Below are 27178 nucleotides of genomic sequence, written 5' to 3'. Positions count from 1 at the left end.
TTTAACTGCCTCCGGCCCTACCACATATTCTATCAGTCCCTCCTTCGTTCAGATAGACAGCTAAGGCACAGAGAGGGTAGGTAACCTGCCCAAGGTCACACAGTTAGGAGAGGTTTCCATTGACATCTCTTTCCCCAGGGATCTGAGGGAACCAGCAGCGCAAACCGAAGTCCTTGAGTTAAAAATTTTATTTCTTGGCAAGGAGGGCCAGGAGCCAAGAGGGAGAACAGGCCAGACCCGAACCACTGGGGGCTGTGCAGCATGGCACCCTGCAATTCAGACACTGCACAGATGCCCGTGTTGAGTGGGATGCGTGAGACACCCAGAGAGATACACAGAGAGATGTCCTGTCCCCTGAGGACAGAAACGGCTTCCTGCAGCCCCCAAATCCTCACACCACGTGCGGCCTACCAGGGGTACCCTGTCATCCACAACTCTGCACACACGTCAATCCTGTCAACATTCCAGACTTACAATAAAAAAAAAGGTGATCCGAATTCCAGAACCAAAAATCAACACGTGGTCGGTGAAGGTGGGAGGCAGGGCTGGGTCACTCACACTGGGCAACTCCAGCCACACGGCCGCCTGCGACTGCGCAGTGTGCAACCTGCACAACAGGAGGATCCGTGGGGTAACACGGGGCCATCTGTGCGGTGTGGGGAGGGGTGTGCAGAGAGGCCTATGGCACCATGGACACACTCTCTTCCCAGCAATCCTTGCTGTCCTGTCCTCCCCCCACAGCCCCCACCTCCATCTACCAGCCCCAGCCCCCTGCTCTCTGCCCAGCAGAGCCCCTCTCATCCTCTGTGTATCAGAGGCACCTGTGGCTTGGCAGGGCCTGTGCTGAAGGCTGAGGGCACAGACATGGCGTCCTCTCTCCCTCTGGGCTCGCCTCCAGCTCCCAGCCGCTGCGGTGACAGCCTGCCTCCCACGACTTCAAGAACAGAGCCAGGGCTGTGTTCCTGTGTCCCCAGCCAGGACCACACGCCCGGCAGGCAGGCAGGGAGGGCAGAGCCCTCATCCCACTCTGCCCACACCACCCGGCCACAGGCTCTGTCTGTGCCCAAATCTGCCATCAAGGAGCCAGGAGGCGGCCAGACCGGCCTGCACAGCCACCGAACTCACCCCAGTCCAGCCCTCAAGGGCCGGGAGCAGAAGGGCAGGGCCCCAACCGCTGCGGTAATCCTAACGGGCAGGGACACTGTGCCAGGAACCCAGGCTCCTCCCCAGGCCTAACCGAGGTCGAGCTCCTCCATCATCCCCATTTCCCGGAGACAGAAACTGACACTCAGATGTGCCTTCGGGGTCTGGTTCCTGTGCCTCTCTGCGGACCATCTCACCATGTTCTGCTTGCCAGGGGGTGCAGAGCTTGTTTGGGCTGGGGATGAAAAGAGAGAAGCCTGGAGTTTGCACCTTCTTTGGTGGGGGTGGGGACCCTGAGGGCTGGGGGCAGTTGCTCAGGCCCAAGAGAAATCCACGTAGCAGGAGGGAGGCCAGCTCGCAGTGTGGGGTCTGGTTCCCTGTGGGAATTCCAGCTTCAGAACTGCAGGCTGCAGCCAGGCCCCCGGCACACCTGGGGCAAATCTCACACCTCTCTGGGCCTCAGTTTCTTCACCTATAAAATGAGGTGAATGGTGGAGCTGACATGCGCACGAGAGCTGGCATGCAGTAGGCACTTAATAAATGTTCTTTCCCTTCCCGTGTCCCACTTGGTGAAGGGGAGAGATTCACAGGGGCCAGGGTACTGGAGGTGGGCAGCGCGGCTGCGGAGCTGCCCCCAGGAGGGACGGGCAGGCCTGTGCAGTTCCCTTGCCTGTGCTGGCCCAGCCTGGGCTCATGGCGCTCTAGCTGCTGCCTGGGAGGTGCCCGGCAAGGGAAGACAGAGTCAGAGGTGTCCAAACTCCAGTCTCCACTTCAGCTACCCCTATACCTGGTCGAACACCAGCAAACCCACCGCTTAAGCCCTGCATGGCCCCAGGCAGGCCTGGGGTTCTCAGGGTCCTGGCATCTGGCTGCCCCACACCCCAGCAGCGCTGGCACCGCCCAGCTGTGGCTCTTTGTGACGCCCGCTGCTTTCTAGATATGGGGGCTGGACTGGGTCCCACCTTAATGGGCGCCCTGGGCCTGGTGAGGATGAGGCGGGAACCTCCCTCGTGGCTGGGGTCCTGCTCACCTGAGACTCCTGCATTGCTCCCCACCTGGGGGAAGTGGGAGGGCCAAGGCATGGGCTCTGGGTGGCCGGAAAAGGCACCTGGGGCCTGGGAGGTGACACTGGGATCCAGAAGCTCCCAGGCAAGGGGATTAGCAATGACAAGAGTGACAGTGACAGGCAGGGTGCTGGCAGCTCGCACAGCCTGAGCTGGGTGTCCTGAGGGCCTCGAACCCCAACTCACTCTATCCCCACAGTCTCAGCCAGTGAGTGGCTACTGACTCCCCTTAATGGCCGGCAGCGGTGCACAGAGGTTAGGTGGCTCATCCAGGTCACACAGCAGGGAGTGGCAGCACCAGGATCGAAACCCAGAATGTTGGGGCCACAGCCCCGTTTTCCACCATGACACTCGGGGGCAAAGGGGTGCTTGGGACAGCCTCGGCCCTACAGGGAAGGCACAGTGTCACCATCGCCAGGAGGAGTGACGAGAGTCCTTGTCCCTCATCTGTCTTCACCCCACAGAGGATGAGGGCTGTCTGGCCTCAGTGAGGCAGAAGGTGGCCCAAGAGGAGGTTGGTAAGGATCCTGAAACCGCCTGGGTGCCTCCCCTCCTCCACAGCCCTCGCCAAACCAGAGGCTCAAACGCGTCCACCGGGCCTATCCACCCTCCACTCCCTCCGGGGTCATGGGCCTGGCTGGCTGCCAAAGCTATTGTCTCCAAGCTACTGCCCTCAGCCTGGCCATGGCAGCCACATGCCCTGAGACCTGTACATCACACCACAGAACACACTGGGAGCTGCCTGTGCGTGAGCACACACACACAAACACACACGCACACACCGACACATATTACACACTGAGAGCCACACACACACCCACACACACAGAATCATACATGTGCACACAATAATGCACATGGACGCAGACACAGACATGCACACTGACACACTACATACTGAGGGCCACACACAACCACACGCATGCACACTGACACACACTGCACACCGAGGGCCACACGTGACCACAAGTGCACACTGACACACACTGCACACCGAGAGCCACACGCTACCACACGATGCACACTGATACAGTACACACCGAGGGCAACACGTGCATACCAACACAGCACCACACACACTGAGAACCACATGTGCACACAGACACACAGGTACACAGATGCACGTGAACATGACAGCCGTGGACGACCATGCACATACACACATGCACACACTATGGGGCGATGGGTAAGGCGCCACTGACTTGACCCGACAGTGCCGGGGGGGAGTGGGGAGGGAGGCCAGGCGGGTGCCTGGAGCCTGCCACTCATGAAGGAGACACAGAGACTGGCCCTGCCAAGGCAGTGGTAACCATGGGGCACCGTGGGGCAGGAGCACAATCACCCTGCCCTGGGCAGACTCGGGGATCCAGGGTCCCCAGGCCTGGTGGGAGGAGAGGGCGGCCAGCACTCATCCATTCACACTTTCGTCCCTCCACCCACACGCACCCACCTGTTCGCTCCAGGACCTCCCTGGAGCACCTGCTCTGAGCGGACTCTTCCAGGCTACAGCCAGCACACCTGTGGCCCTCCCAGACACTCACTCCGGACTAAGAGGACACGCAGTAGCAATGCGGTCACTGAATCCCTGCTATCCATAGTGCCCCAGCCCATCCTCCCAGGTGCCCCGGGAGGCAGCTGCCGCAGCATCCCCACTTCACAAATGGGGAGACAGGCTGAGCTGGAAAGCAGCAGACGGGGAGGAGTTCTCATCCCCTCGCCTCCTCTGCTCTTCCCTCCTTTGCTTTCTTTCCATTTTTTGTCTGTTTTGTTTGACAAGAGAAGACACCAGAGACACTCAAACAAACAGCCCATGATAGAAGACATCAGAGAAGGCGCCCCAACAGCCTGGCTATTTGAGACAAAGGGGTAGAGGGAGAGCGCGCGAGAGTGGAGGATCCCAGCATGGAGCGATCCATCCCCGGAAGCACCTCGAGGCAGCTGGGACTGCAACCGCGCACCTGGCACCCATCCTGGTGGACGAGGAGCTGGCCTCCCATGGCCACAGAGGCTGTTGCTATTGTTGACACCTGCCTGTCCCGGCAGAGGACCTGGGCCTAGAAGGCCACAGCCCACTGCCCTCCTAGTCAAAGCCATGTGGGTGATTCTGGAGAACTTCCGCATGTCTCACAATTTAGAGAACATTTTCCTAATGGGTGGACTTCCTGTAACTGAGGTCGGGATGAAAGCTCTGTGCCACATGGCCTGGCTTTGCAACCCAGCTCTGTGACTCAGCCGACCAGTGGTCACTTGTCCCCTCCTCCTCAGCCTTCTCATCTGGAACAAGGGGGAGGAGCCTGCCCACCTCCCAGGGTATGGTGAGGCTTTGGTGGACTGGTGCCCACCGAGGGTGGTGAAGAACCTTGGTATACAGTAAGTGCTCACTAAATCCCAGTGGCTAGGGTCCTCATTACAGTACAGATGAGGCGCATGGAGGAATTGGGATCTGGAATCTAAGACCCAGAAGGAATATGGTCTCTTCTGACCTCCAAAGACTCCCTGACAGGTTGCACGAATCCTGTTTGAATACAGTCAGGGATGGGGAGCTCACTACCTCGCAGCCAGCCCACGTGCAGAAGGGCATGGGGTGTACATGACTTGCTAATGTGTGCTTGCCACTTGGTAGTGTGTTCCTTTTTTTTATTTTTTTGAGACAGAGTCCAGAGTTTCACTGTCACCCAGGTTGGAGTACAGTGTACATGATCTTGGCTCACTGCAGCCTCAACCTCCCAGGCTAAGGTAATCCTCCCACCTCAGCCTCCTGGGTAGCTGGGACCACAGGCATGAGCCACCATACTCTGCTAATGGTTTCTCTTTGTCTTTTTTTTTTAGAGATGGGGTTTTGCCATGTTGCCCAGGCTGGTCTGAAACTCCTGGGCTCAAGTGATCTGCCCACCTTGGCCTCACAGGCACGAGCCACCGTGCCCGCCAGGGGTTCCTTCTTAATGAAATCAAATCCATCTTCCACAGCCCAAGCCAGGGAGTGCAGGGTCTGGACCACAGTCCCCCGGTATCTGTGAAACCAGCCATGATGGAAGAAGCATGGAGCGATGAGAAGGTGAGAAGCCCCTTGCACCCCACCTGGTAAGGAACTAGGAGCGCCAGGGCTTTGGTGTCACCTGTGCTACACACCTGTGCCCTCCTGGAATCTCCGCAGAGGCAGAGCCCCCTCTGCACGCTTCCTCTCCTTCTCTGCCTGTTCCTGCAGCCAGGCTCCTGGCTCCTCTCCCAGCCCCTCCTGCCCTTTTCCTCTCACTTCCAGAAGCAGCGGGTAGCTTGGGAGAGGGTCATTCAGGTTCTAAACCTGGCATTGTCTAGGGCTGCTGAGCAGCCTCAGTTTCCCCCTCCATGGGAAAGGAGGGTGGGATTCAGTGACCTCAGAAGGCCACCTAGTACCCAGGGGCCCAGTGCTGGGAGGATGGGAGGCACCCTGAGCTCACCCTCAGGTGTCTGGTGCCAGGCTCTGTGCCAGCTGTGCCCGGTAAGGGTCTGTGCACAGTACAATAGGGGTAACAGCAGGAGGGGCAGCTGGGACGTGCCCAGGGAGTGCCCAAAGGGCTGTCAGCTGTGGCCTCAAGGCCCTGCCACGCCCCCTTAGAATCCTAACACCTGCGCCTGGGCACTGGGGCTCAGACTGGGGCCATTATGCCTGTCCCTGGGGTCACTGTCCCATGGTTCAGCACTCACGCTCCACATCTGCACCCATGCAGCCCCTGCAGCCAGGACGCACACCCTCACCGAGCCACAGCTCTGCCCTCTGTCCCTCCTTCCTATCTCAGTCTTCTGTCCTGGAAGTCTGGGCACTGTCCGAAGACCTGCGCCCGGCTCCTCCATGGCGCTGGGTGGGGCCATCCCTGGGGACTCACCCGGAAGGAGCACTTTCCACTTGGAGCTCTTCTGGTCCATGAGCACTGCCTGGCCCAGCCCCTGGCCCCCCTGCCCTGGCCGGGCAGCCCGAGGAGCAGCGGTGGCCTCGGTCATCAGTCAGCTCCCCTTGGCCTGGGGAAGGAACGAGGGGGGCGGAGCAGCGAGGTGGGAGGAGAAGAGGACGCCTCCGGCTCCCTCCCGGCCCAGGCCCACAGCTCCGTGTGGGGCGCAAACTCCCGAGAAGAGCGCGAGGGCGTGGAGCACGCCGCAGCCAGCCGCTGCCGGGCGCAGGCCCTCCTCCTGCCCTCCCAGCCTCCGCCCCACCCTGGCACAGGCCGCTGCAAGCTGTACACAGGAGCCAGGCCAGCTCAGAGAGTAGCGGGAGCTGGGAGCTGCGGCGGCCACTTCCTGGCTTCCCTGTCAACTCCGTGGGCAGCAGAGAAAACCCAGTTCCCAAAGGGGGTCACACAGAGTGATATCCCGCCCAGGTCACACCCTTGGGCTCGCAGAGTTCTCCAGCGGCACACACTGAGTTCCCACCCCAGGCCTCCCGCAGTGCCCAGCCCTGGGTGGTGGCCTAGGAACTCACTCCACACAGAAGCAGCCGTCCTCATGGGAGGGAGGGAGAGAAGGAGGGAGGGAAGAGAAGAGGGAGGGGAAAGGAAGAAGCCCACCATCATTGCTGTATCCACCTTCAGGTGCTTCTCCCCTGAGGGGCCTCCTTTGCCCTACTCGGGTCTGGGTGCCCAGTTCAAGCAGTGCTGCCTCCTCCCTGGAGCCCTCCTGGGTTGCCCCGTGCTGTGTTCTCTGCGTCTTGTGAGAGCCCATCTTAGTGTATTTGGGGATAGATGGGTTGAGCAGTGACCAGAGGTGAGCACCATGGCTTAGCTGCTTTAGGGGCAGGCAGGGGCAGAGGGATGCCCAGTGCACTGGAAGGTGGGGTCGGTTGGCCATCTGCTGGGGTGCGTTGCTCAGAGGCTAGGGGAGGAGCAGAGGCTGGCTGGGTCTCTAGGGTGAGTGCCCTTCCCAGTGCCCAGGGACAAGGTGGAGGCAGCCCCAGGGTTTGGTTTTGGCTGTGCATCCAGGGTTTCACTGCGCCACCTTCTGGGAGAACGCTAAACTGCACCCAGAACCTCCTGGGTCCGGCCAGCATCCAGCCCCTGCCCTGCGAGGGTGGCGCAGGGACTACCTGGAGGGCTGCCCTCCCAGCTTTAAACTCGGGAGTTACTAACTGAGGCCACCCTCTCAAGGGGGCTCCATCATCAGCCCCGTGTTCCCAAGGAGGGGACTGACCCGGGATGACACAGAATGCACCCCTGGGGCTGAACCAGGCCGTGGGGCCCAGTCTGCCCCTGCAGAACGACTGTGAGGCTGAGGGACCAGTCCCAGCAAAGCACCTACAACTGTGCCTGGCACACATTCGGCGCTCAATAAATGACTAATCGTGAGCATGGACACCATGCCCCAAAGGCTCAGCCAGCTCAGCCCAGCCAGGGAGAATGTGTCAGGTTGTATAACAGCCCCAAAAGACGTCCACATCTAATCCCCGGCGTCTATGAAAATGTCACCTTCTATGGCAGAAGGGACTTTGCAGACATGAGCATGAATCTTGAGATGGGGAGAGTATCCTGGACTGTCCAGGGTGCTGAGGGGCATCTAATGGGGTCACAGGGTCCTTGTAAGGGAGGCAGGAGTGGGTGGTGGGAGATGTGAGAACAGGAGCAAGTAGGGGCTCACGCCTGTAATCCCAACACTTGGGGAAGCCAAAGAGGGAGGGCTGCTTGAAGCCAGGATTTTGAGACCAGCCTGTGCAACAGAGTGAGACCCCATCTCTACAAAAATACAAAAATTAAGCAGGCATGGTGTCGCATGCCTGTAATCCCAGCTACTTGGCAGGCTGAAGTGGGAGGATCGCTTGAGACCAGCGAGGTCAAGGTTGCAGTGAGCCGTGATCGTGCCACTGCACTCCAGCCTGGGCCACAGAGTGAGATCCTGTCTCAAAAAAAAGGCAGCAGCAAGAGGTTAGAACGATGTAGGAGATGAAACGGCTCCTAGAAGTGGGAAAAGACGAGGGAACAGATTCTCCCCTAGAGCCTCCAGGAGGAGCCAGTCCTGCCCACACCTTGAATTTAGCCTCGTGAGACCCGAGTCAGGGCTCTGACCTCCAGAACTGTAAGGAAATAAGCTTTTGGTTTAAGCCACCAAGTCCACGGTGACTTCTTACAGCAACACAGAAATAATATGACTAGGAAGAGTGCTGTTCCCAGACACAGCACCCGACTCACAGCAGCTGCTTGGTCAGGACCCGCTCCATGTGCTCAACCCAGGGAGCTTGCAGCCCTCCCAGAACCATCCATGCCCTAGGGAGGAGGACCCATCACACCCGGGTGACCGTGAAGTACCCTTGACCCCAAACTAATCAGTCTGGGAAGCCCCCTAGGGAAAACAGGGTGGTCTACAGCTGCTGGAATTTTATTTTAAACTTTGTCATCATTTCAAATGGAATTTTAGTTTAGTTTAGTTTTTTTAGTGACAGGGTCTCACTCTGTCGCTCAGGCTGGAGTACAGTGATGCAAGCATGGCTCACTGCAGCCTCGAACTCCCGGGCTCAAGCGATCCTCCAGCCTCAGCCTCCTGAGTAGCTGGGACTACAGGCATGGACAACCATACCCAGCTAATTTTTAAGTTTTTTGTAGAGATCTGGTCTCACTATGTTGCCCAGGTTGATCTCCAACTCTTGGGCTCAAGTGATCCTCCTGCCTCAGCCTCCCAAAGAGCTGGGATTACAGGCGTGAGCCACCATGCCTGGTGGGAGCTGTATCTTTCAGAGAAGGCATTTAGGGCTGATCTAATCCGTTGTGAAACAGGCGGCAGGAGAGCCAAGGCTCTCCCCCGATGCTCCAGTGGCCTTCAGAACTCTCCCAGCACAAAGAGTTCTGCCCAGACAGGCCAGAAGATCGACTCCACCCTGGGCCCTGGAGAGAGAATGAAACTTCTGGAATGCAGTAAGAACCTGCTTGGAACATCAGCTCTTGACCCAGGAAACTTGGGAAGATGTGCATCCTCCGTGCTTGGAAGAATCTTAATTTCCGGTGGCTCACGCCTGTAATCCCAGCACTTTGGGAGGCTCAGGTGGGTGGATCACCTGAGGTCGAGAGTTAGAGATTAGCCCGACCAACATCGAGAAACCCCGTCTCTACTAAAAATACAAAACACAATTAGCCGGGCTTCGTGGTACATGCCTGTAATCCCAGCTACTTGGGAGGCTGAGGCAGGAGAATCGCTTGAACCCAAGAGGCAGAGGTTGCAGTGAGCCGAGATCGCGCCATTGCACTCCAGCCTGGGCAACAAGAGTGAAACTCCATCTCAAAAAAAAAAAAAAGAAAAAAAAGCATCTTATTTCCTCTTTACATGTCCCCTCCCCTGGTCATGTCTCCCAGCAACAGCTGACTTAAAAGCTTGCATTCACTCAACAGAAGTTTACTGAACACCTATTATGTGCACTGTACCACACACTCGAGAGATCACGAGGACAAGGAGCCATGGTCCCTGCCTTCATGGTGAGGGTAAGCATGCCAGGCACTGGCTGCCTCAGGGCCCTTGCACATGCTCTTTGCTTGGCCTGGAACTCTCTGCCAGATGCCACCGCCTTAGGCCTCTGTGACCACCCGTTTAAAGCCACGACCTCAGGTCTCTGTGTCCCCTGCCAGTTTCTTCACAGCCCTCCCACCACCCGGCATCACCCCTTTACCTGCTCATTTGGGAGTTATCTGCCTTCCTGTTGAACGAAAGCTCTCGGGGCAGGGGTTGTGTCTGCTGTGTGCCCTGCTGTGCCCCCCGTGCCCAGCATGATCTTTGGCACACAGGTGATGCTCAATGAACACTTGTGAACAAAGGCACACATACGGCATGGTAGCGGCAGAGACGGACGTGCCGTGCCGGTAGACAATCAGAGCTCGGTCAGATCGGAGCTGTGGTGAAGTCGCAAGCCAGGAGACATCCCCAGCTCTCCTGTGGTGTCTGCTCCCACTTAGAAGGTCATGGTGAGGGCAAGGGTGGCACTCTTCAAACCGTGTAAACCCACAGTGGTGCCAAACGGACCAGCCGAGGTCCCCGGAGACATTTGTTTATCAGCTTGGACTGGTCAAAGGGAATGAAGGACAGTGAGTGGGCAGAGGCCACGGCAGGGTGGTGGCCAGGCGGGCCAATGCACGGTGGCCCCTGCAGAGATGGTCTGTGCCTGGTGACATGGCTGTGTCCCTGGGGTCCCTGGCACTGCCCCTGGGACGCCCCACCCTGAGCTCCAGAACAGCCACTCCTGCTACTCAGCCAGTCTCGTCTTTTCCATCTAAAATCTTTATCACCAACTTATTGGGAAAGGAGTTCCAGTTTAGGGTAAACAGACCCTCTAAACAGCAATTTTGCCAGTTATAAAGATCTGCTTTTATTCAATGCTTGGTTTATTGTTTTTTCAACTTCCCAAGTTAAATTCTTTTTTATTTCACACAAATCTAAACCAGTCACAGACAGACACACAGAGTCACATGCTAGCAAGGGAACCAGCTGAGGGAAACCAGATCCCAGTAAGTAGGAGAGCAGGAAGCAGAGGGGAGGGAGGGTCTCTAGACCCAGCATGGGTAAGTCCCTGCTAAATATTCCAAGAGGCTCCTGGGGAGAGATCCACTTACAAGCAAACAGCCTCTCAAGGCTGCCTGGGCTTCTAAAGCTTCCTGCCCCGACTTGCAAGCTCTGCACTCCCAGCATTACAAGAAGTTCCCGAGAAGATAAATAGATTGGTCGCGGAGAGGGAAACAGACTATGGATCCCAGCTCAGCTGGAAACCTATGAAGAGAGACTGAGACAGAGCGGGTGACATGAGCCAGGAGGCAGTCATGCTGCAGAAGGGCCAGGGAAGGGGGGGCTCCTGTGCAGAGCTGGAGAAGCTGCAGCCAAATCCAGCCCCCCCGTGCCCTCCGGAGCAGCTGCCGCTTGGCAGTGGGGGCAGAGCTCTGGGAGCGCCTGGTGTCAAAGCACTCGGCACCGGAGCCGCTACAGGCAAGGCTTGCCAAGGACTTCTGGAGGCCAGAGCCAAGTACCCAAGCACAGTCCCGCCTTCCTGGCGATGGAGGCCGGAGCCCGGCTGGGAGCCCATTTGCCCAACAAAAAAGAGACAAAAGCCGTCCCAGGGCCAGGGTTTCTGGTGGTCACCAGCTCTCTCTCGCTGCCAGGGCAGGCCCAGCTCACACATTCCCATGTGCCAGGCAAGCATCTGATTCTTGAAACCCCATCATCCCCATTTTACACATGGGGAAACTGAGGCACAGGGCAGCTATCTGCCACACAGCAGAAGCTCCAAAGGAGCAGAGCCAGGTTTTGAACTCCGGGAGAGGGAGTCCAGATGTGCACACCAAAAGCCATCCACAGCCTAGTCACTCCCAACGAATAACTGATTTCAACACAAGGCTAGACGAGACAGTGGAAATGAAGTCGCTGTAGGCTACTATAAACCTTCACCTTCTACAAACCTTCACCTTCTACAAACCTTTGCTTTCTACAAACCTTCACCTTCTAGGCAACGCACATGGACGCACCCTTACAGCCCTGTGGTTCCATCTACTGAATGTGGTCCCCAGGGGTGCTCCCCGGGCTCCAAGAGATCCTCAGCTGCAGGTTGAGGGGTTGAACCCCAAGGCTACACTCTGAAATGAGCCTGTCTATACTTGCCTTCTGCTGGCTTCCTTCTTTCGTGTTCCCAACTTGACCTTCTGGGAGGAGCCAGGTGAACCAGCTGCCCCTTTCTCCGCCGGGAAAAGAGGAGAGTGAAGGTGGAGGCAGAGTGCAGGAGGAGTGCGTCTGAGGTGCTGTCTGCACAGACAGGGCTGAGGCCATGGCCCTGGGCATGTGCTATCTCAGGCGGGTTTCTCAGAAAGAGACAGGGAGAACAGGATGCCGTGATCTCTAAGGCTGGGCTCCCGGGGAGACTGGGGGCGGGTGTGAGGATGCAAGGGTGACTTCAGACAGAGCCCGGACCCCAGCCCTGTCCCAGGGGAGCTCTGGAGGGTGGGCAGCTCCTCTCTCCAGAAGTAAGGGGCTTCCCACCCCACAGTTGCCAGTCACTGATTGCAAAGGGCTGCCCCGAAGATGAGAGCTCCCGGCCCGTCCTACAGAGCAGCTGCAGGGACCTGAGGACAGTCCTTCAAAGACAGCCTCGAAGACAGCCAGGGGCTGCCTCAGAACCACAGTACACAGGAACCACGGAGGGCGTGCAGAACTGGGAAGCGCCTGGGCAGTGCGCAGACAGCCTCCGACCCGTGCCATCTCAGGGATCGTGGAACCGTGGATGAACTGCCTAGCAGAACGGCAGGGCTCGGCCCCTTCCGCCGGGGACAGTGCTGCTGGGGAGTGGCTGCTGTTCTGCTCCCCTCGAATCTGGGTGGGGCATGAGCTGGTCCAGGCCAGTGGGAAGTGGGCAGGAATGGCACACGTCACCTCAAGGCCACAGCGGGAGAGCATCTAGGGGTGTTCCTGTATCTGTTCCCTGTGCCCGCTGGTGATGGGACATCAGGGCACTCTGGAAGCCCCGAGGAAGCAGAGACCATGGCTTGAAAAGAATCCGGGATCCTGAGTCACCCAATCAGGAAGACCCACCGTGAACCCCGGGACTGTCTGTTACAGCACCGGGGGTGCCTGCCCTGACTAATGCAGCTGACTTTATAAACGCTGTGGCTGCAGGCTAAGCATAAGCTCCAAAGATGTCTACATCCCAATCCCTGAAGCCTGTGCATGCGCCACCTTACCTGGGAAAGGGGGATTAAGGTTGCTAACCAGCTGACCTTGAGACGGGAGATGGGCCTGGATTAGCCATGTGGGCCCAGTGCAGTCACAGGGGCCTTCTAAGTAGGAGAGGGAGGCAGGAGAAGAGGAGCGAGAAGGAGGTGCGACCCGGAAGCAGGGTCCGAGAGATGCTGCGTTGCTGGATTGGAAGGTGGAGGGAGGGCCGCAAATCAAGGAATGTGGGTGGCCTCCAGTCAAGGAAGCTGCAGAAGGCATAGAACAGATTCTCCCCTGGAGATCCCAGAAGGAACAGACCCTGCCCACATTGGGATTTTTGCACAGTGAGACCCACAGTAGACTTCTGACCTCCAGCACTGTAAGAACTATGTGCATGAAAGAGTAATGAGTGTTGTTTTAAGCCACTAAGTTTGTGGTATTGTCATAGCCGCCATGGGAAACGAACACAGACCTCTTCCTAAGTAAGCCCTTGCCATGGTGGCTGGCAACGCAAAAGTCACAAGAGCAGGCAGAGGGAAGCGACCTTCTGGGCCGGCCCAGAGGCTAGAAACGGAGGGCACGATGTGTCTTCTCCAGCAGCTCCCACCCACCCTGTCAGCCCCCTCCTCTTCTCCCCTGCCCCACCCACTGTCCCAGACCACAGGGAGAGGCTGGCTTTCCTTTCCTCAGGTGGCTAACAGAGGGCAACTGGTGGTGACAGTACCTATGGGTAAACTGAGGCACCACATGGGAAAATCAGGCTTTTGCAACTGCACCCTCTGGTGGGAAAACAGCTCAGTGCTTTCATTCTCTTGATTACCCTCACTCCCTCCTTCCTCTGCTGTGTGTGGACGCCTCCTGGAGTTGTGCAGTGTGCACTCTGCACAGCCCTGCCTGGCAGCCCTCAGTGCCTTCTCAGTGTTCATCCAGTATCACTGACACCATGCTACCAGAAGGATTTTATTTTTACCATGCCTATTCACTAGTCAGAGCAGCAGAGCCCAGGAAAGGTCCTGAACCTTGAGAAGGCTCCGTGGCCGGGAAGTAGCAATGCTAGGACTTAGAGACTTGGACCTGAGTCCAAGCCCCTCCCTCCTATCACCAACCAGTGCTGCTTCTCTCCCAAGGCAGCTGCAGGCAACACAAAGATACTTGTTCTAGGGAAGCCTGTTCCCATCCGCTGGTGATAAATTAGCAGTGTCCTCTCAATAGATTCTATACTGCACGTGATGGCACATGAGAAATGGGTCTTCATTTGACTAAAGGCCGAAGAGTACTGGAAAGAGATGAGCTCGAGTGCTCGCCCGCCCCAAGAGGGAAGGACACACATCACAAGGTTTCGGTTGCACCCTTCTCCGAGCAGCTGGAGATGCCTGCTCAGTCCATTTGGGCCTTGCCTGCCAGAGGAATCCCAGCCCCAGGGGTCCCCAAGGCCTTCACAGAAGGGCCGAGTCCCCAGTCCTGGAGCTGTGCTCCCCGCAGCCAGCAAGAGGCCACTTCCCAGACGGCCACTGCAAATGCAACACCTGGGAACCAAAGCTGCCCACAAGGTAAGAGCCTGGCCAGCCACCAGGAGCCTTTGCCCGGGAGTGGCCCCACTCTGGACACGGCGGTAGCCCCATCCGACCATAGTGACACAAGTCTGATAAGCTCTGTGGGCTGGCCTGGGAGTCTGGGACAGCAGGGAACCCAGTGTTACCAAAACTCATCACCGCCTTCCACAACAGACACAACCCCTACCTCTGGGGGAGACCAAGGAAGCTGACGGCCATGTGCTTCCCTGGGGGACTCGGCCCAGGTCCCAGCTCAGCACAGGCTCCTCCTGTACCTGCTTCCTTTCCCTGGCAAAAGCTGCTGTCCCCACGCACGAGGCATTTCCAGGGAAGTGGGGGTCAGAAATGGACTGCCCTGGGCGGTTACAGTTCCTCCACCTGCCCTGGCCACCCCCACCGCTGGGAAAGGCCCCTGCCCCAGCCAGTGCCAGGGTGGGACCACCATGTCAGGCGCCAGAGAGACAGAGAGGGCAGAGAGCGTCAGTGCCCCCGGGGCCGTGGCCTGGGAAGAGGGAGACGGGGCTGTGGTGGGGATGGGCATTTGGAATGTGTCTCCTGTGTGTGTTTCTGTGGTGTGTGCTTACGTGTGTGTGTGAGACAATCTTGATGCCTGTGTGTACCTGTGTGTGGGGGGGGTCTGTGCCTGTCTCTGTGTGTCTCTGTACCTGTGTGTGTCTGTGTGCTTGTGGGGGGACTCTGTGTATGTATCCATGTGTGTACTGCATATGTGTTTGTGAGTGTGTGTGTGTATCCACCTGTGTGAGGATGTTTGGCTTCTGTGTGTGTGGCTGTGTGTGGTATGTGTGCGGTGCAGACAGGCTCTGTGTCTGCCTGTATATGGCCCTGTGCCTGTGAGTCTGTATATCCACGTGTATATCGTGTGCTTGGGAAAAATCTATGCAGGTGTGTGTGCGTCACGGGTTTCTTTGTGTGTATCTGCGTATGTGCTGGGTCTGCCCGTGTGTCTGCATATCTGTGTGTGTGTGTGGCCTATGCGTGCACCCGTGCCTATGCCATGTCTGTGGGCTGTCTCCGAGTGCCTGCTTTCCTGTGTGTGTGTGAGTGTGTGTGTGTGCGCGTGTGTGTGGCCTATGCGTGCGCTCGTGCCTATGCCGTGTATGTGGGCTATGTCTCTGAGTGCCTGCTTTCCTCTGTGTGTGTTTGCGTGTATGTGCTGTGTCTGTGTCTGTCTCGTGCGTCTGCGTGTCTGGACGTGCCCCCTCCCCCTGCACCCGCCCCACCGCCCAGCTGGCAGTGCACAGCTGGGCCCGGGAGACTGCGCCCGCCCGCCTGTCGGATGAGAGGTGGCAGGTGTGTAATAAACCATTAGTCACTGTCATGTTTCTGAGCAGCAGTGGCTGCCCAGGCGGGGCCTGACTGTGGGACACGCTCTTGGTGGGTCTCTAGCTGGGGAACTGCCCGGACTTGGCAGCGGCCTGACAAGGAGCAGCTGGCAGACGCAGGTTCGTGCCCTGGCCCCGCCTTACCTGCCCCTTCCCGGCCACAGGGCAGGGGCTCCTGGCTTGCCAGGTCAGCCCTTATTGCAGGGACACTCACGGGGATCCTCCACAACCTCTGCACCCTTCTTGGCACCACCAGACTCTCAGGCCCTCACCCCTAACTTCCCTCGCTGTTACACAGTGAGTCACAGCAAGGACCTGCTGATGAGACAGATTCTTTCCAGGGACCTGGTGGCCACTGGGACCAGGGACTCAGGAGTGACCAGGTCCCAGGGACTCAGATGTGACCCAGGTCACATCCCCAAAGGTCTCCATAAAGGGCTCCTCTTGGAAATGTCACTCTGAAAACTCCTGAATTAGTTTTAAACTTTTTAAAAAATTAAAACAAATATTTTTGAGACGGAGTCTTGCTCTGTTGCCTAGGCAGGGGTGTGGTGGCACAATCATGGCTCATTGCAGCCGCCTCAACCTCCTGGAATCAAGTGATCCCCCCACCTCAGCCACTCGAGTAGCTGGGACCACAGGTACATGCCACCATGCCCGGCTAAATTTTGTATTTTTGTAGAGACAGAGTTTCAACTGGGGGTGGCCCAGGCCAGTCTTGAACTCCTCAGCCTCCCAGCACTCAGGGAAGCAGCCTGGTGTGCCCGGGGTGAGTTCGGTGCGGGAGCCAGACTTCAGGGTTCAAGCCCCATCCCCCTCGCTCAGTGCTGTGTGAGTGGAGGCAGATTGCTCAGCCTCTCTGGCCTGCAGGACACTGTTTCACTGACGGAGGAGGACATGTGTCCTGACATGAGTGGGGAAAAGGCTGACTTGGTTCTTCCTCGGTGTCCAGATCTCTTCAAGCATCTTACAAGCATCAGCTCATGTGGCTGCCACGAAAGCTCTACTAACACCTACTATCATGGCTCCCACTTACAGATGTGAGGACAGAGGCTCAGGATGGCTCATTAATTTGCCAAAGGTCCCTCAGATAAGAAGTGGATGGGCCTGCTCCCCCAACCACAGCCAAACTCCGCCTAGGAGTCCATCTGGGCCTTGTTCTGCTCCGGAGGACTCTGGTTTCCTAAGGCCTCTCCTGTGGCAGGACTCTGCCCAAAGCTGTGGGAGAGAAACGGTGAGAACCAGGCAAGCTGCCTCCTCCTCGGAGCCCTCCACTGACCCGTGAGCCCCCAGGCCCGGGAGGACGCATCGCCAAACAGGGGCACCCGGACTACCCCAGGCACAGGGGAACACTGGTGTCCTCCTCTGACTGAGCCTCCCCTGGGGACGTCCTGAGTGACAGGTGAGTGTGGACCCAGCCTGAGCTGCCACCAGAGCTGAGCATCAGAAATCACAAACAAATCCCAACTCACTGGTTCCAGCCTGCACCCTGAACACTGAGGGTACCAAGGCCTGTCACAAACACGCTCGGGTCCTGGCTGAGTTAATCTCCACACCTGCCCCGTGAGCCAGACACTCCCATTAGCTTTCTTCTCATTTCCCAAATGAGGAAACTGAGGCATGGAGCAGGGAAACTCACTTGTCCAAGGCCCTTAACCATTCCTCCCTGACAATGGCCTGGCCTCTGTGATTAGGAACTCTGTTTAGCTGGCTCAAGGCAACAGCAGAGCAGGTCCTCAGACAGGGTGGGGCAGTAGTCCCTGCCTGGCCTGCTTTGTGGCCTGACCACCCTGTCCTTACCTGCCAGTGTCTGGAAGCCCTTCAGAGGGCTCAGCGACCCTGAAGTCCCTGGCCAGTCCCTTCCCTCCACCAGAGCCTACCACATGAGAAACAGGTCGGTATTGGGGTTGTCCTGCAGATGGAGGTCCCAGATCAAAGTCCAGAGCTTGGGGGATGGGCCAGCTGTCCCCGGGTCCCCAGCAGTCCCCTGTCTGCTCATCTCCTCTCCAGCTCGGCCCAGTAACATGCGGTGCTTTGGACCCACTGCCCTCACTGTGGTTGGCTCCCGGGGCGGGCTGGGCTGGGGGTCTCAAGTCTCCCATCCTGTAGGGCAGTGATGGGGGCGGGACAGAGCCTTGACCACAGCCCTCTGGAGGGTCTTGCTGACGAACCTATGGCCTAAGGGGTGGCTTCAGGACGGGGCCATAAAAACGCATCACAGAGGTCACCGAATGTCCAAGCCCAGACAAAGGGTCTGACCTGGCCCAGGCCCCAAGGCCCAGCAGCCAAAGCCTCAGGGTCCCACACACGGCAATTAACCAAGGAGGGCACAGCCTCGCCTTGCCTCAGGGAAGCACCGTGCAGAAGCCCTCAGGAGATGTCTGAGGACGCCTTGGGGTGGGGGTGTTGTCCACAGCGCGTCTGTGGCTGGAGGGAGTGGGAGAGGGAGGCGCCATCGTCCCGCACACAGCGGCCTGGCTCCTTGTGGCCCAGCCTGAGAGATCCACACACGTGCGCCCGGGACACAGCACGTTGACATCCGCAAAAACCCAGAAACGACCCCCTCTGGACTCAAGAATATCCGTTACATCTTGTTTTTAAATGAAGGAATGAATGAAGACAGGAGAGTGCAGAGGTAAATAGATAAACAAAGGCAGCCCTCAAGCATAGCAGGAGAGGGTATCGAGAACCAGGGATGTTGATGAAACCACGATTTGGGAGCCCTAAGGAGCACGGAAGAGAAAATCCAGACTCCAGTAAGGGAGACCCCGCACCCGGTCTCTCCCCTAGGATGTTGAGGACACGAGGCGGAACTGTCTCTGAACTCAGCTCTTGGAGTCCCCATCCCTCCTGGGACAACCGCATCCCAGCCCAGTAACCAGAGATACAAAAAGAGCTGGCATCTACCTGCACCGGCGAGGTCTGGTCCGTCCTCCTCCCGGCTGCTCTGCAGACACTGTACTGGCCTCAGCTCCTGGGCCATCCTGGGGCCTCTGGGCAGGGTCTCCATGGGGGCGCCTGGCCGGGTCTCGGACTCCCGGGTGGGAGGGTGGGTGGCTGTAGATGCTTCCAGAGATCCACAAACAGCCTGAAAGGAAAAGAGATGGACATGGTGAGCCTGGGCCACGCCTGCAGGGGATGACACATGAATGGACTCTCCGGCTGTAGGTGCCATTCCTCCCTAACAATGGCCTGGCCTTGGCATCAGGGACTCAGACTGGCTGGCTCGGGGCAACGGCAGAGCAGGTCCTCAGTAAGGCTGGTGCCAGTGTCTTCCCCGCCCAGCAAGCCCGGCCTAGGTGACACCAGGCTGGACCCCTGCTGCCGGGGTTCCATACAGTCCCATCTGCTTGGTCATCCAAAACTGGAGCTTCTAGAGCCCTTGTGGCAGCTGGCCAGCACTGCAGGGAGCCCAGAAGCATCTAAGAGGCAGCCTGAGGCTGATCCCAAAGGTCCAGCCTTGTCCTGTCCCCTAGTGGTGGTGGGGACAAGGTTTATTCTGTGGTCCTTGCCCAGAGACCCCCTGGGGCCTGGCACTTGGCTCAGAGACCTGGGCAGACCATCTCAGCCGCATCCTGCAAATCAGGAAAAGGCCCTCATCCGACTCCCCGCCGAGGATGCTCTTCCAGATTGGGCCGCTGGGCACCTGGTACGATCCTGAGCTGTTATTACCAGCAGAGGAGCAGCAGACAGGACCCTCACCTCTCTGAGCAACGGGAGTGCCTCGATTACAACATGACAACCTGGATACAGGGCCAGGCACGGTGGCTCCCGCCTGTAATCCCAGCACTTTGGGAGGCTGAGGCAGGAGGATGACTTGAACCTAAGAGCTCCAGAGCAGCCTGGGCAACATCGGGAAACCCCATCTTTACAAAAACAAACAAATACATTTTAAAAATGGACACAGGAAGGCTGTGATTGTGATGTCTTGAGTTCTTGCAGGAGGACAGGTGGGGTGGCACCTGCTCTGGTGCACGTCCTGGTGACCAGCTGTACGCCACAAGCTGGCCAGAGTCTCACCTGTGGCTTTACTAACACAGATATTTCTTCTAGGTCCCTGCGTCAAGGGGAGTCAAAGGGAGCACAGAAGTGGTGCGACCCCCCTGGGAGCAGGCAACACTGGCCGCTGACCATTCACGGCTGTGTCCCTCCCCAGGTGCTGCCCCCTGACAAGGGAGCCCACCCGAGCGAGGACCAGGACTGCAAGGGTGCGGCCCTGGGCCTCAGGGCACTTTTGCAGGAATTCTCCACCCTGCTGTGTGCACCTGGGCTCACTGGTCCCAAGGGGAGCAAGAACTACCATGCTGACGACGATGATGGGGATGCTGACGGTGATGACGCCAACTGCCCGTTACTAAGGGCCTACCTGTCCCGAGCTCTGCATGGAACTTGGAATAACTACCAGTTATAACTATAAGGATGAACACGGTTAATCTCCATCCACACTGCAGGGGGTCATCCCATTTCCACAGCCCTCACTTTTTTGTAATCTTTATTTTTTATTTTATTTTTAACTTTTTGAGATGGAGTCTCGCTCTATCACCCAGGCTGGAGTACAATAGTGTGATCTCAGCTCACTGCAACCTCCACCTTCTGTGTTCAAGCGATTCCCCTGCCTCAGCCTCCAGAGTAGCTGGGATGACAGGTGTCTGCCACCACGCCCGGCTAACTCTGTTTTTTTTAGTAGAGATGGGGTTTCACTATGTTGGCCAGACTGGTTTCAAACTCCTGACCTCAAGTGATCCGCCCACCTCTGCCTCCCAGAGTACTGGGATTACAGGCGTGAGCCACCGCGTCCGGCCACTTTTCTATAATCTTTAAAATTGTCATAAAATATACCAGGCCGGGCGCGGTGGCTCAAGCCTGTAATCCCAGCACTTTGGGAGGCCGAGACGGGCGGATCACAAGGTCAGGAGATTGAGACCAGACTGGCTAACACAGTGAAACCCCGTTTCTACTAAAAAATGTAAAAACACTAGCCGGGCGAGGTGGCGGGCGCCTTAGTTCCAGCTACTCGGGAGGCTGATGCAGGGGAATGGCGTAAACCTGGGAGGCGGAGCTTGCAGTGAGCTGAGATCCAGCCACTGCACTCCAGCCTGGGCGACAGAGCGAGACTCCGTGTCAAAAAAAAAAAAAGAAACCAAACACAAAATTTACCATTCTGACCATTTCCAAGTGTGCACTGAGTACATTCCCAATGTTGTGCTACCATTACCACCATTCATTTCTAGAACTTTCTCATCATCTCACACAGCAACTCTGTCCCCATTAAAAGGCTCCCTGCTCCCTGCCCTCAGCCCTGGCTGTTGGCATCTGCTCTCTGTCTTGGTGACGGGCTGCTCTAGTTGGCCCATCCCCTTTCCAGGAAGGGTTGGTAGGAGCCTGGGGTCACAGGCAGGGTCAGTCCAGGCCAGGGGCTTCAGAGGCCTGGGTGTGGGAGGCTGAAGGCCTGCCGTCCGGTGAGGTGGTGAGCTAAGCCCCCCAGCTTGAACAACGAACTGCGCTACCAGGCCCCTGTCGTGGGGGTTGGTGACCCTCCACTTCTCAATCATGAGCTCCAGGGACAGGAGGGTTGTGGAAAAGCAACTTTCTGTTTATCTGTTTTTTTTTTTTTCTTTTAGGGATTAGTGCTATAAAACCCAAGTGCCTAAGTGAGACGGATGGTTTGGAATTCCTCGGGCAAGCGCAGGCTCCACCGGCTCTGCATGCGAAGGACATATAAATTTACCATTTGTTTCCGGGAATGCTTTAATTTATGGGATCCATATGGTGACACTGGCCAGACCACAGCCCCCACAAATCCCACAGGCGTGCCGGCGGCTTAGGCTGGAGCCAGGAGGCGGCACCTCGGACCAACACACTTTATTCATTCATCCACTCACGGCCCAGGGTAACCCCATCAGGACGGCAGGTAGCCTGGGGCCTATACCAACGTGGTTTCCACCCTGGGGACTGAGCCACTCCCGCAGCCTTGCCCCGAGTCGTCTCGGGCAATGCTGTAGGTGATGCTAAAGAGAGGAAGGCTTGGAGCTGCTGTGTCCATGACGGGGCACGGACAGCAGCTCCAGCCAGCCCCAGAGGCTCCTGGTGCCAGGGAGGGCTTACGGGGCAGCACCGGTCATGCTGGGCCGCATCTGTGTTCAAGCCCCCAGGGGATGGGCTGGAGGGGTGCAGGGGAGGGCTGTGCCATGCCCCAGTCTCGACCCCTGCCCACCTCCTGGTCCCTCCTGGAGCTGGGGGGCCAGGCTTCTGCTAGAGGGAGAAACTGAGAGGCCCCTCCTGGGGTGGAGATGGCTCCCAGAAGCGGGACTGTGAGTGTAAGGAAAGAAGTCAGCAAACACAGCTGTGGTGAGGCTCACCGTCCACTTAGCTCAGCACTGGAACAAAAGAGAAAACAACCCTTTTTACTGAGCACCTACTATGTGCCAGGCACTGATCTAGGGCTTTATACTGATTAGCATAGTTAATCCTTCCAATAAGGCATGGAGGCAGGAAGAGATGAACTGAGCGGTCTGAGCTCCCACAGTAACTGGAGGTATATGGATTTGACCTGAAGCAGTTGTCTGTAACCTCAAACAGCTTACAAAACAACTGAAATACAGCTTTTCAGTAGAGAACAGAAGATGGCAAGAGGGAACACCACTGGGGGAGATGGGAGCACAGATGACAAGTACTACAGGAGTTTGAGGATGGGAGGGGTCAGCAAGGGTTGGGGAAATCCACACGGGCTTCCTGGAGCAGCTGGAATGTGAAGTGGGCCTTCAAGAGGAGTAGGATTTGAAAGGGAGTAGGAACAGGAGGGACAGCATTCCAGGTGTGGGAGGCACCTGCACAAGGCGCCAGAGGCAGGAACACACATGAGATTGTTCAGACACGGAGCCAACTGGGCAGCGGGCTTCCTGCAAAGGCAGCTTGGACGGGCTCCTGCTCTGCCTTAAGGGGCTCGCAGTCTGGGACAGGAGTTGGAACACACGTCCCCGCAGGGGCCAGGAGGGGAAACTCCGCAAGGGCACCGAGTGGAGAAGACTGCAAGGAGACAGCCACAGCCCTTCCCAGGGTCAGCAGGTATCGCCTTGATGGAATTGAGTCCCACTTTCACAGATCTTCTGATTTTTCAAGAAGAATCTGGGAATCCTCTTTTTAAAAATGTTTTTATTAAGAGACAGGGTCTTGCTGTGTTGCCCAGGCTGGCCTTGAATTCCTGGACTCAAGTGATCCTCCTACCTCAGCTTCCCAGGTAGTTGGGGCTACAGATGGATGCTACCACTTCTGGCTTTGGGAATCCATTTTTTTTTTTTTTTTTTTTTTTTTGAGACGGAGTCTCGCTCTGTCACCCAGGCTGGAGTGCAGTGGCCGGATCTTGGCTCACTGCAAGCTCCGCCTCCCGGGTTCACGCCATTCTCCTGCCTCAGCCTCCCGAGTAGCTGGGACTACAGGCGCCCGCCACCTCGCCCGGCTAGTTTTTTGTATTTTTTAGTAGAGATGGGGTTTCACCGTGTTAGCCAGGATGGTCTCGATCTCCTGACCTCGTGATCCACCCGTCTCGGCCTCCCAAAGTGCTGGGATTACAGGCTTGAGCCACCACGCCCGGCCTGGGAATCCATTTTTTAAAGTTGAACTCTCCTGATGATGAAGTGTCAGCAACTAATCCCCGAAATGTGAAAACACTGTGCAAACCCTCATACACTTTTGATGAGAATGCAAAATGATGCAGTTGCTTCACAAAACAGCTGGCAGTCCATCAAATGGTCTAACATAGGGTTACCTTGCAACCCAGCAACTCCACTCCTAGACATACAGCCAAGAGAACTGAAAACATCCAGCCATCCGCACACAAACTTGTACAGGAAGGTGTGTAGCAGCCCTCAGTCCCACAGACAAATGAATACTGACTGCCAACAACCCAAGTGAGTGTGGAGGTGGGTTCTTCCCCGGTCGAGCCCCCGAGTGAGACTGCGTCCTGGCCAACAAACCAAGTGAATGTGGAGGCGGGTTCCTCTCTGGTTGAGCCTCCATGTAAGACTGTGTCCTAGCCAACACCTTGATCTGCAGCCCAGTGAGAGACCCAGAGCAGAGGGCCCAGTTGAACTGTGTGATAATAAACATGTGTTGTTGCAAGCTGCTAAACGTATAGTACTTTGTTACACAGCAATAGAGAGCTGATAACAGTTCTTAAAGTTCTAGAACAGCACCTGGCCTGGGTATCAGTGTTCCCTGGTACCACTGTCTGCTGAGCTGTGTGTGTCAGAAACAGAGGGAACCAGGTGCCAGTCCCTCCCCTGGCCTAGCTCTTCCCACCACTGTGACTCTTGCTGGGAGTGAAAGGATTTTACCCCCTTTCTTTGTCAGCAGCTGGCCTGGCTCCCAGGGGAGCCTGGTCAATATTAATGGACCGGCAAGGCTGCAAGGCACACAGGGTTTTGTGAATATGGATTATCTCATGCTCAGCACCATCTTGAAGGTGGAGGCAAAGGTTCTCAGCCAGGTAATCAAACAGAGGCAAAGGGCCCCCCTTCCTTATCCTTCTAAGGCCACATTTACGACAGTCCCTGAAAAAGCAGGCCCTGAAACCTGCATATGTGCTGTGCCTTCTCTACCAGAGCCAGGAATTCCAAGCCCACAGTGGGTCTGGATTTAAAGTGCTGTTGTGCCTGGCCCTGCGATGTCATCATCCCCCACTCCTGGGGGGCCCTGGAGAACATGGCATCTCAGAGCAGTCCAAGGGGCCCAGGCAGATCGGGCCTCGGACGACTGGCCAGGCTGGGAAAATGCCATTGTTTCCTGAATTTCCCTGGACAAGAGCCACCACCTTTAAAGCTTTAGTCAGTTAATGGGGAAGGGTGAAAGGGGGAAATTTAATAGGGTTCTTCCAAATAAATGGGGATTCACAGCCTACCGCTGAATAGCCTAATGAGATCCTGCATTGTTATGCTTTCTCCAGGGAGCTGGAGTGGTTTCTGGAGAAAGCCGACTCCTGGTAGACTCAGGGGAGGAGGGTGTGGGGGAAGACAGATGCCACATCCCTGCTCCAAAGAGGAAGACTGTGTGTGTGTGCATGCACACGCGTGTGGTCAGTGCCAAGTTTTATTAATTTTATTAGTCCATGAGATCCCGAGGTCTGGGAGCCCCAGTCTATTTCAGGTTTTTTTGTTTGTTTTTGGTTTTGAGATGGAGTCTCACTCTGTTGCCCAGGCTGGAGTGCAGTGGTGTGATCTCAGCTCACTGCAACCTTTGCCTCCCGGGTTCGAGCAATTCTCCTGCCTAAGCCTCCCAAGTAGCTGGGACTACAGGTGACCACCACCACGCCCAGCTAATTTTTGTATTTTTACTAAAGACGGGCTTTCACCATGTTGGCCAGTCTGGTCTCGAACTCCTGACTTCAGGTGATCCGCCTGCCTCGGCCTCCCAAAGTGCTGGGATTATAGGCATGAGCCACTGTGTCCGGCCCCAGTCTATTTTTAAAAATGGTTTATTGATATATAAGTCACACACTATACAATTCACTCATTTAAAATGTACCATTTGATGGCTTTAATGTAGGTATAAGCTGTGTAACCATTACCACCATCCGTTTCAGAACATTTTCATCACCCCCAAAAGAAACCCCCATCCCCATGCACAGCCCCCCCTCAACCCCATCCTTCCAGGCCCTGCAATCACTCATTTGCTCTGTCTCTGTGGACTGGCCTCTTCTAGACATTTCATACAAATATCATTTCTGGACATTTCATACAAATCCAATATGTGGCCTTTTGTGCTGCCTTCTTTTTAAAGTTAGCACCATGTCTTCAGGTTTGTCACGGTGTAGTGTGTAAACCAGTATTCTGAACAACAAAAGACATTCCAGTTTGAGGACCCGCGGCAGCCCAGGGGCTGCTGGACAGACACGTCAGAATTCCCTTCTCCAGGAGCCTCCTCGGCAGGAACTGGTTGGTTGTTCACGGAGCCAGTTCCCTCTCCCTCCTGGGCATCCAGCCAGATTCCATCTCCCGGCCTCCCCTGTAGAAGGGCACAGCTGGTGCCCCAGGTCCTGGCTACTCTCCCAGCTGGGAGATCTTAGTGAAGCGGCTTCACCTCTCCAGGCCTTGGTTTCCTTTTGAGTACGATGAGAGCGGCACTTTGGGAGGCCAAGGCAGGCAGATCACTCAAGCCCAGAAGTTCAAGACCAGCCTGGTCAACATGGCAAAACCCTGTCTCTACTAAAAATGCAATAATTAGCCGGGCACAGTAGTGGGCGCCTGTAATCCCGGCTACTCAGGAGGCTGAGGCAGGAGAATCACTTGAACCCAGGAGGCAGAGGTTGCCGGGGCAGAGATCATTGCACCACTGCGCTCCAGCCTGGGCGACAGAGCGAGACTCCGTCTCAAAGAAAAAATGATAGTGACAACACAGTACCCACCTCCAAGAGGAATGATGGAGGAAATTCAATGAACTCTTCTGCTGAGGCACTTGGACCATAGCAGGTTCCCAACAAACTAGCTGATCCTGTGAACTAAGGGCGGGAGCATCAGGAACAAGAATCGAAGCATCACGGCAACCCCATGGCCCCGAAAAGCTTGAAGGGGTGTGTGCTGGGGAACGTGCCTTGGCCTTGGGTGCAGATGGTGGGGGCGGGGCCTGTCCACTGACCCTTACACCCTGGCCTCTGGGCAGCTCCAGCTGGTAGGGCTCTCCTAGCTGCCGGCCTGGAGCTCCATGACAGTCTAGGGTCCCTGAAGTCACAGGGGCAGGATGCTCTGAACAGCTAAATTTCAGGAGAATGGGGCCCACCCACTTTTCCTGACCAGCCAGAATCATCTCTTCCTTCCAAGCAAGCTCCAGGTGCGCCCCAGGAAGCCGGGGCTGCTGATCTTGAGTAAAACACACGTAGGCCTGAGTCCAAGCTGCCACTCACCTGCTGGTGTGACTAGGAGAAACCAAGCAAGCCACAACTGCTCTGGCTCTCAGCTGATGTCTCCAGGAAGTGGGCTAGTAACACCTGCCTTACTCGTCCCAAGTACCTACTATGTGCCAGGTGCTGGTTGAGCACCGGCCATAGGCAGCCCATTTTATCATCCCAGCAACCCCACCTGAATTCTCGGAGGCACAGAAGTCAAGTCAGCTGCCCAACGTCACCCAGCCGGTCACAGTGGGAGCCGAGAATGTAGGCCAGCATGTGTCCTCTGTCAAGTACCTAGTCCCCGCCCAGTGTCCAGGGCACAGTAGGTGCTCAGTAAACACTGGCAAAGCCTGGTTCCGCACCCCCATGCCTAGCAGCCGCACAGCAACCCAGGCCATGATCTGGGGCAAGTAGGTTTGTGCTGCTGGTGAATGGCAGAGAAGGGAGGTTTGCTGACGGGCTGAGGCTGATTTATCTTGAGAGCAAAGCAGGGAAGATGAGACAAGGAACACAACCGCAGGAGGGGAAGAGACGCCAGCATCCTGACAGCACAAAAGAATG

The 27178-nt window shown here is 56.7% G+C and overlaps 1 protein-coding gene across 4 annotated transcripts in view; it reads right to left on the bottom strand.

The window, feature by feature from the left end:
- The window catches only part of GSE1 (Gse1 coiled-coil protein), a 513676-nt gene that overhangs the window by 296746 nt on the left and 189752 nt on the right, over positions 1-27178 (bottom strand). For all 4 annotated transcript variants that reach the window (XM_028841071.2, XM_028841073.2, XM_028841072.2 and 1 more), the window contains exon 2: positions 18646-18826. In XM_028841071.2, coding sequence (XP_028696904.2) covers positions 18646-18826 — 181 coding nt within the window. The remainder of the gene's footprint in view (positions 1-18645; positions 18827-27178) is intronic.

This window comes from Macaca mulatta, chromosome 20 (assembly GCF_049350105.2).
Source record: "Macaca mulatta isolate MMU2019108-1 chromosome 20, T2T-MMU8v2.0, whole genome shotgun sequence".
Taxonomy (NCBI): domain Eukaryota; kingdom Metazoa; phylum Chordata; class Mammalia; order Primates; family Cercopithecidae; genus Macaca; species Macaca mulatta.
Note: the sequence above shows the minus strand (reverse complement) of the source record. Positions and strands in the feature narration are given on the sequence as shown.